At 40.3% G+C, this 9,738-nt stretch overlaps 1 protein-coding gene across 7 annotated transcripts in view; it reads right to left on the reverse strand.

Moving 5' to 3' along the window:
- The window catches only part of FKBP5 (FKBP prolyl isomerase 5), a 96,004-nt gene that overhangs the window by 13,459 nt on the left and 72,807 nt on the right, over positions 1–9,738 (reverse strand). For all 7 annotated transcript variants that reach the window (XM_033102435.1, XM_033102437.1, XM_033102436.1 and 4 more), the window contains 2 exons: positions 6,612–6,768; positions 1,811–1,901 (listed from right to left, as the gene is read on the reverse strand). In XM_033102435.1, the coding sequence (XP_032958326.1) occupies positions 1,811–1,901; positions 6,612–6,768 (248 nt within the window). The remainder of the gene's footprint in view (positions 1–1,810; positions 1,902–6,611; positions 6,769–9,738) is intronic.

The raw sequence follows: 9,738 nt of genomic DNA on the forward strand, positions 1-9,738 counted from the left end.
AAATGATTTTATGATCATCTGCTAATCTGTATTATGTGTATCATTATTCTCCCCCATTAAAGGTACAAATCCAGAGGCAACTGCAGTTTCATTATGAACAGCTGGATTTAGAACAATCATGAAGAGTCAATAGAGGGAAAATGACAATGGCTATGTCAGAGCTATTTACTGCGTAGGAATTATGAAGCTTAAGTGGTAACTGTAAAATTCTCTATTCAAAAGTGGTGTATTCCTGGTGTCACAGCACACCACCCCCAAAGTGAATAATGAGAGGTACCAGTCTTTCTGGCAACCCCATGTTGCTTTCTAACAATTTAGCTGTTATTTAAACATCTAGTAACAAAGGCCCTTTGCAATTTTTTATAGTAGGTTCAGTCTTTATGGAGTATAAAAATAATACGACGAGGCAGAGAATGAAATCATGTTGCCTCCAAATCACACACCTTCATGTGGTTTCAAATAAGGCAAGCTGCGTCCCATGGAATGTACTCCTGGGGTGACGACAGCACAGGCTCACTGTGGCATACCAGGGAGAACGCGCCTAAGTAAGCCACGTCCACTGGGCCTCGACAGGAAGAAGCTGCGTGTGACTTTACTGAAACTGGAGTAGGAAAGTCAAAGGTCTAAATGACCATGTGCTAAAGATTATCCTCTCTCTCGAACAGTAAAAACCACTTGGTGCCATGAAGACAGCTTTGGAGAACCAGCGCTGAATTAGCAGGCCGCCAGAAGAAATTACCTGACAACAGGCGGTGGTCATGACAAGGGTATATGTTCATTTTGGGGAACATGAAGTGTGCAGGGTCTGACCAGGAACACCACTGCTGGGGGAGAATCCTACAGCAGTCCTTCCCCGACTGTCTTAGCTCCAAGTTATAGGCCTACAGGACAATGATTTCCTTTCAGAGTCTAATGAAATATAAGCAATCATTATTCCAGTCCAAGGCCTAACGCACAGAACATGGAGGTAACAGTGCAGGAATAAAAAAAGGAATACAAAATGCAGTTTTTGAGGATTCTGGGGAAGGGGGGACTCTAGCGGTGCCGAGAGGACTTAGCTGACACGAGAAGACCTTGCGCAGGCATATGCTTTGTGTCTGCCCACTGAGGCTGCCGCTGGGAGCCTCCAGAGGCAGGCCTGAGGTGGAAAATACTCAGAGAGGTACGCCGTTTCTGGAACTCAAGGCAACTGATGAACTCTCTCTTTTTTTTCTATTTGAAAAGGCATGAAAAGAAAAGGCCTGGGGTTAGCAGGTTTGTCTCTTGTGTTCCTTGTCACAGAGCCTGGTGGCCCTTGAAGCTTTGCAGTTTGGATAATAACTTGGAGCTCCATGAAGGCCTCTTCGCCACTCCTGAGAAGGGTACAATCCGTTCAGCACTGGAAAACCGTCCCACTCCCCCAAGGAGCTGCTTGGCAGAATGTGAACCTTTTTGTCTTCAACCCAGGAAAAAAAGTACAAAAAGAACAAGTCTAGGAACAAATAAGGGAACAAGTCTTGGATTCTACCCAAAAAAGTAAAAAAAAAAAAAAAAAAAAAAAAAAAAAAAAAAAAAAAACGGCTGACACATAGGAACAAAGTAGGAACACTGAGCTCCTTAGTTGTGTATAGTTGTATATCAGCTCTGCTGTACCAGTTGTCCCATGTTCTATCTAGCTGCAGTGTCAGAGACAAAAGACAAACTTGATCATGAAAAGAACATACAAATAAATACCATCTACCTACACCACCTAGTAATATGTTTTATAATTTACAGGAAGTGGATGGAGAGGAAATCGACCATGATTTCAGAGGAGTTCGTATTTTCTCACCTTTTCGAAGCTCTTAAGTGTAACTTCATATATAAGCTCAGCATTAGGTTCAATACCAAATTTAGGCTTCCCTGCCTCTCCAAAACCATATCTGAAATGGAGAGTAAAGACATGAAACTTTAAAAGAATGGGTGTATTTCCAGGCACTTCCTTTGGTACTTTGCAGCATCACATTAGACAGAGCTATCATTTGCAGACTACACACGTCACAGACCCTGAAGATAAACCAGATGTTGATCAGAAGATATATATGAAGTATCGCTGCTGCGGTTTTCTATGAAACCGGCTAGGTTTAGTTTTCTTTTCTCCTTCACATTCACATGTAATGCAACACCTGTGCTCCTTGGGGCAGCTTGCTTACTGTGATTTTAAATGTCACCACCTTTTTCTCTGCTTGATTTTATATCTAGTTCTTTTTACAAAATAGCCATTATTTGGCTATGAGAACTCCTCCCCAAAGCTTTATCAACAGGAGGGTAGAGGAGCCGGGCACTGCAATCGTTACGGAGCTGTTCGTTAGAGGGATGTTTTAATAAGCTTTCAGCTTTAAACAGTACCACTCCTAACAGTACCACTTCCAGTCAGATGGATAAGGGGAAAGCTCACACATAGGGAAAAAAATACATTGCCACAGTATTTCTCCAAGACTTTAAAAAAGTACACTAAAAAGTACAAATGATATAACAAATGCCTAATCAAACAGAACAGCCCTAGCACGCTCTAACAGCTCACCAAGAGAAACACCCTCGTAGTTCTGTGGCTGTCAAACTGTAAAATGCTCCAGCTTCTAGCCAAAACAGACTGAATAAAAGCATGAGGATATAGAAATGTGTTTTTTCGGATCCCTTCAGATATTTAACAAATCCAAGGCATTCAAGAAGTCCACGTCTACCACAATGGAAGTTCTGGCAGAGGTCTGTCTGGTTTTCCAGCATTTAGGACAATGCCCAGCATATTAGGAAAATGTTCACTGGGATAGATTCTGTTCTCATCTGTTTCAAGCCAAACTACTCTTTAATAAATGGAAGGACACTGCAAAAACATTGAATAAACCCAAATTTTCAGGCGATGAAAGATGCCAAACCAGGTCAATGCTAATACCTTGAATTTTCTCAGGGGCAAAAGGACTGGAGCGGGAGCATTCATATGCTGCTGCTTGCATCACTTTCTTTACCCCTTGCCTGAATATTTCAGGAAGAAAATGCTTACTCACCTCCACTGTTACACAAGAAAATGGAAGCTGGAGCCAGAGTGAGGCAAAGAGACACAATGAGAGCTGGTAGGAATGGGGTGTGGTGGTTTTAATAGCAGGGCAAAGGGTATCTTCAGCAAAGAAACAAGAGAGGACATAATTACCAGTGGCCAATTTTAGGAAGTGGTGACGAGTTTTCTACTTTGAGCTCTTAGACATATACATCCCTTATTTTGTTTCTGCCATCTGGTAAATAAAGAAAATTCCTTAACTGCTGGGAACTAGGTAGGAAGGTGAGGCCTTGCTGGGCACGTGCTTACTGGCAGCACGTTATGTTTGGAGCCAGGTGCTAAACAGGGGCGACTCCAACAGATGATCTGGCACTTGCCTTACACCAGTGGCTCTCAGTAGGGGTGATTTTAATCCCCCCACCCCCAGGAACATTTGGCAATGTCTGGAGATGGGTTTGTCACAACTATGTGGCTGCCACAGGCATCTGGTGGGAATAGGCCAGGGACACTGCTGAGTATCCTACAATGCACAGGACAGGCCCCACAACCAAGAAACGTCTGGCCCAAGGTGTTACCAATGCTGAGAAAAGCTGCCTCCGAGGAACTCACAAACACGGGTCCCAAGCCTGGGGGCGGGAGGTGGGGGGTTGGGTCAAGGGAGGCACCAAATTGTCCTGGTTATTATCAACGGGATTAAAGGAGACTGAAGAAGGATATTATTTCTACAACCTCTCCTGGGTTCACACGAAGAGATTCTGTGGAGATGTATGTGGAACACATCATCCCGGGAGAGGAAAGGTCACACCAAACTGTTTTGGGAGCATCTAACCTGACTTCCACATGATACAGAAAGTTGTCTGACTTACGTTCTATCAGCCTGGGCAAGGAAGGACCCAGGGCACACAAATTCATCTGACCGAAAGACAGAATACCACCACTGAATTCCAGGACTTAACCAAAAGACAAGCTAGGCTACAGTAACAGAAGGAACCCAGAGTTCACGCTCCTGAATTAACAGTTGTCTGCAGAGAGTAGAGATACACATAATGACCATTACTAGACCAGTAAGCCTTTATGTGCATACAAGAAGCACGAGTACCCTAAGTTCTTAACCAACTGTCCCCTTTTTATAGATGAAGAAACTGAGGCTCAGAGAGAAGTGCTTCCTGAGAGTCACACAAAGAGGCAGTGTAGAGCCAGGATTTAAATCCAGACTCTGTGTCCCAGAAGATGGTTTCGTTTTTGACCCACACTGCCTCCTAATTAGTTTGGCAGCCTAGGTTTTGGTTTGGGGTTGATGCAGAACAGAAACATAAGGAAAGGAAGGAAAAAGAAAAAGTCAAAACTAGCCATACTTTACCTAAAACGAAAAAGAGTCATCAGTCATAGTATTTACAACAATATATAAGATACTATCCTGATAAGAAGAAAGAAAATGGGTTCTTTGGAAGTGTTTTATGAATTTCTTATTATGAAAACATCCTGCCAAGGAGTCTATCAGAATCAAAGAGAAGGTATGACCTGGACATCTTTTGGAGAAGGAAATACAGGTGACACTAGGAGTAGCACAGGGCATATTTACAATAGCGCTCAGGGACAATGCTGCACGGTAAGCAGGCATCTGGGGAAGAGAAGGAATCCCTCGCAGGCACTCACACGTGCCCGGTGTTGGCGTGTTCTACATACATGGGGGATACATACATGCGCCGTACATGTGTGGGTAGTCTCCTACCGCACAGTATGTACCTTCCATAACGCCTCAACATACTAACCAACATCTGAAGAAGAAATAACATGTTCCTTTCTAACTATGCTAAATTATTTCCATAAAACATATGAAAAAACTTTTATATCTACAAATTTATGAAGACTTATTGACGACTTTTATGACTGAAAAAATTTACCATATGTTTACACAGGGTTTCCTCTTCCTTGTGGTTTGAGGGTCAAATGGAAGAGGAAGAGAGGCCTCACAACAGCAAACCCAGCTAGTACACAGAGGGTTTATGTGTCAGCCACTTTGCTAAGTTCTTTCCATGCATTATCTCACTGAGTTCTCCACAACTTTATGAGGTAGGTACTATTATCCCCATTTTACAGAAGGGGAAACTGAGGTTTAGGAGAGTTAAGTGACTTGCACAAGTGCACACAGCCAGTAAGTTGCATAGCAGGGTTTAAGCATTAATGATACAATTTAAACTTGCAAGGAACTACGTGCATTAATAAATATAAGGATAATTTCTGTTTCTCTTTGCCATTAAACTTGAGAATCTGGCCCTACAAGTGCCTTGTAAGCTAGGTTGAAATGCAACAAACTCATTCATATACTATTATATGCTCAGTGTATACAGAATTTATCTACAAGGAACTTAAATCTGAAAACATACGTTGGACATAAATACCACTCTCTATATGAAGCTAGAACTACTATAATTTTAGGATGCTAGATTAAAAAATCATTAGATATTTTTGGATAATATCTATTATCCAAAGCAGACAGCCTTCTCTGTGCATTGCTTGATTAAAAAAAATTCCTTATAGAGAGAAACAGGTTCACTAAGGGTGAACTACAAATACAGAGGAAATGTAAATGAAACACTGACGTGGGAAAATAGTAGTGGAAAAGGAATATGACAGAGAAAATGAAGGTATTGTGAAGGCTCTGAAGGGCTCAAGGTATAGGGCATTTTGGAAGATTTTCAAGTGGGTGGGGGCATGTTTAAAACATCACTTGAGAAATATGATTATGGCCCAAGTGTTAGGGCAGAGGTAAATACGCCCCTGATTACTACGGAGGCTAACCAAAGGCAAGTGATTGTACAAAAGGCACCATATTACCTACTGGTAAGCGTAGTTCATCAAAATCCTACTGACTGAACTCCAAAGAGGCAGAGAGGGAGCAGACACAAAGAGAAGCAGATGCACGTACATGCAAACAGAATCAAACACCCTGGTTTCTCTCAATGGTCCATTTCTCAAGATAGAAGGATTGGATTCATGGTATAATTTTAGATCTAAAAATAATACCAAATGTGTTTTCACAAGAGAGACTGTTAGTGTCTGATAGTTCTGAGCGTGCAAGTGCTAATGGGTATCCTTATGGTGGGAAAATTTAGGCAAAAATGAGTCATCTCCGCTGCCTGTAGATCCAGGAAGAACACTTTTTTTTCCCAGGGACTCTATAAGAACAGGTGGCACAAATTCAAGTGGTAATAAATCATCCAAATGCTGCTGCTACTTCTAACCCCCACAGGTTTTACTGCCCCCGGCCTAATTTAGAGAAGAGGAAAGGGTTGGTAAGAGAATCACAGGAGAAGTGCCAATAGCTTCCTGTCTTGGCAACATAGCAAGCAAAACAAATAAACAAACGAGCAAAACTTGCCTGTCAATCCTATCCTTAACACACATCAATCAAGTGAACAGGTTCACACGAGTTGGTGACATAAGGCCCATTACTTTACTCCGTGACTAACATAGTTTGATTGTTTCCACTGTTAGCACTGACTTCACTGAAAATACCAAAATGTTGATTGTAAAAGCAAGCATATCTCGGTTTTTCAGACAACTTCACTGTGTACTGAACTGGTATGCAGCTTACCGTGGGCCAAGATGTAAAATACACTGCTCTTCCCGCTGCATTTTCTCCAGGGCTTTGTCAATTCCGATTGGGATGTCATGGTCTTCTCCTTCGCCAACGATGAAGACCACATCTCTGCAATCAAACATCCTTTCACCACAGCGGCCTTCTAGGTGGACTAAAGGAGAGGACACAGGCCAGTCACCAAAGGTGCTCCCTAGGATTGGCTCACTAGGGAGGTGCTAAGTGATGCCTCCCCTTTCCCATTTCATCTACAGACACACATGGTATGTCCTGCTGTAGTTTAGTCTGCCCAGTCTGAAAATGTAAGAGCAAGCATATTTCTTTCTGTTTTAAGTTTAAACTTATAACCACTGATAACTGTATCAATCAGATATTGGCTAATAAGACAAAGTGGAAAAAATAGGTTTGATTTAAACCTACTATATGACAGAGGTTTCCTCACCTATAACATGGGTTCGAGAAATACTAGATTATTTAATAATTATCAAAATGTCACAAATTTAATATCACATATAAAAATATAAGTTTAATATCAAATATAAGCTTAAACATTTATAACTGCATCTTGGCTTCAGATCCTTGGGTGAAAAACAACTGAATGACCATTTCCTCAATGATACACAAAGGTTAACTGAATACAGACACTCGTCTTTTTCTTTAAGAGTCTTAATCTCATTCATAGATATATTTGAATAAAAAAGGAAAACCCAAAAGCAACATCTGACATACCGTGTTTCCCCGAAAGTAAGACCTAGCCAGACATTCAGCTCTAATGAGTCTTCTGGAGCAAAAATTAATATAAGACCCGGTCTTATTTTACTATAATATAAGACTGGGTTTTTATAACATAACACAACACAACACAACACAACATAACATAACACCGGGTCTTATATTAATTTTTGCTCTAAAAGACGCATTAGAGCTGATTGTCTGGCTAGGTCTTATTTTCGGAGAAACACGGTAGCTATGTCCCTTAGTGGAGTAATAAATGTAAAGTGCGAAGGCATCAACAGTCTACTATAACCTCACAAATCAAATTACTTAAGTACCTCCTCAGAAATGTTAGGTGAAGGGGTTTCTTGGAGCCTAATTCCCCACTCCACTCAAACTGACTCATCTTATTCTGGGGGCAATTTCATATTAGATAAGGGGCTTTTATGTTTTTTCAAGACAAAACAGGAAAAACGCATAGAGATTTATATTTTTTCTTAATCGGTTAGATTTTTTTCCCCAGGATAAACAAATAATTATCTGAAACTTTCAACTATTTTTAATAGTGAGGATTATTCATTCCTTACCATGTAGATCTTTGACTCAAAAAGAAATATGGGTGGCTTGTATGACAGCACAACAGCAATGTAGTAATTTCTCTCCTAAGAAAATTCTTTATTCCTACTTCTGTAATACAATGGCCTAGATCAAATGTAATGATTTCCTAAAATGCTTTTCTAAGACGGTTTGCTCTATTTTAGATCAATAAGTTACTTTAGGGAGCGTAAAAATCACTCGTTCTGTTACATTTGTTCCATGAGACAATGATTATTTTCTAAATACATATTCAGTTCTAACTTACTCTACTCTTGACCTACTTGATCTCAGGGGTTGTCCTATGAAGCTCTGAAATTCTATGATTCTATGACCCAGTAATATAATTCTCAATATAGTCCCAAACCAGCTTCAAGGCTAATTCCTGTAGTTAATCATTTGATCAGGTTACCTTTCACCACGGCCTGAGAAACGAGAGAAACCCTGATGAGTAAACAGCAGTTATGTAGACACGAGGGGCCACAGTGTCTCATGAACATTTATACTTTTCTAATTTACTAGGATTTGTACTATCCTGCTTTGTTCGCATTGCAGACATAGGATGGAGTGTAAGAAGCTTGGGCCAAACAAGAAAAGGCCTGCATCGAGTCAGACCCTCCAAACAAGGCCAAGAACCAGACTGGCTCTTAGGGTGGAGCTGGCATATAGGAATTTTGCTCTTTGCCCCATACTCATAAATGCTGATGACTCTATTACACTCACTTCTGGAACGGTCTAGATAAAATAAAACTTAACTTGCAGCACATTGAAAGTTCTTTTGAACTGGAAAATATTTTCAAAATAAAGTCAACTTTATTATTCTCAAATACGTACATATTCGAGAGGTTCAGCAGGGAGTCTGGGGCTTAAAGTATTTTTACCAGAGTAAAAGCTGATGTTTCTAAAGGGTTCAGAGTTCTGAAAAGTCTGGATTCTTAAATATTTTTCAATCTGCCCAAGAAATTTAATTTAGACTAATGTGATCACGCTTTTCATGAAAAGAGATTTGCTGAGTGAGCAAAGTGAGTTTCAGCCCATCTATTGTGGAATTCCTCAAGTACTGAGATTTACTGTCCTAGTAGCTCACAACTTAGTTGACAAATCTTTTTGTCTGAAGTTTATTGTTAGAAGTATCTTCCTCCCTAAAGGAGAGTACATTTAGTGGGGGAGGAAACTATCAGTACATTCATTGTGGTTTTTGGTTGATCAAGTTTAAATGTGTTGTCAAAACAGGAAATCCAGAGACTCTGCAAAAGATTCCTGCCTGTGTCAGTTTCCTAGCCTGGTTTTCGGCATGCTGCATATACTTGACATTAAAATTATATAAATAATTTCAGAAATTCTCTACATGTGATAACCCATCGTATTAGGAAGAAAATACTGGCTACTAATAAGCATGTTAGGAAGGTAAAGCAAACAAGCAAAAAAAGAAATGTTCAAGTCAAATGACAATGAAGACATAATTAAGAAAGGAAAAAAAAACCCATTCATTGCAGCTGGTCTCTTTAAGAGACAATAAATGATAGAACCAATGTTAGTGGCCACCTAATAGGAAGAAAAATTTGTAATAACTCTTATAAATACTTCCTACTTTATACACGGACTAATAACCTTTTTTCCCCAGTAAAATCTAACTCTTCTAAGGTGGACCTTAACAAACACTACCTGCAATACCTAAGATCTTAAACTGATAAACTGATACGTGCACGCGCACATGCGCACACGTGTCCACGCGTACACACTCACACACACCAGTTTATACGTTTATATAAAACCACCATCTTTTAATACTATCTGGAATGTCAGCACAAGAGGA

This window comes from Rhinolophus ferrumequinum, chromosome 3 (genome assembly GCF_004115265.2).
Source record: "Rhinolophus ferrumequinum isolate MPI-CBG mRhiFer1 chromosome 3, mRhiFer1_v1.p, whole genome shotgun sequence".
Taxonomy (NCBI): domain Eukaryota; kingdom Metazoa; phylum Chordata; class Mammalia; order Chiroptera; family Rhinolophidae; genus Rhinolophus; species Rhinolophus ferrumequinum.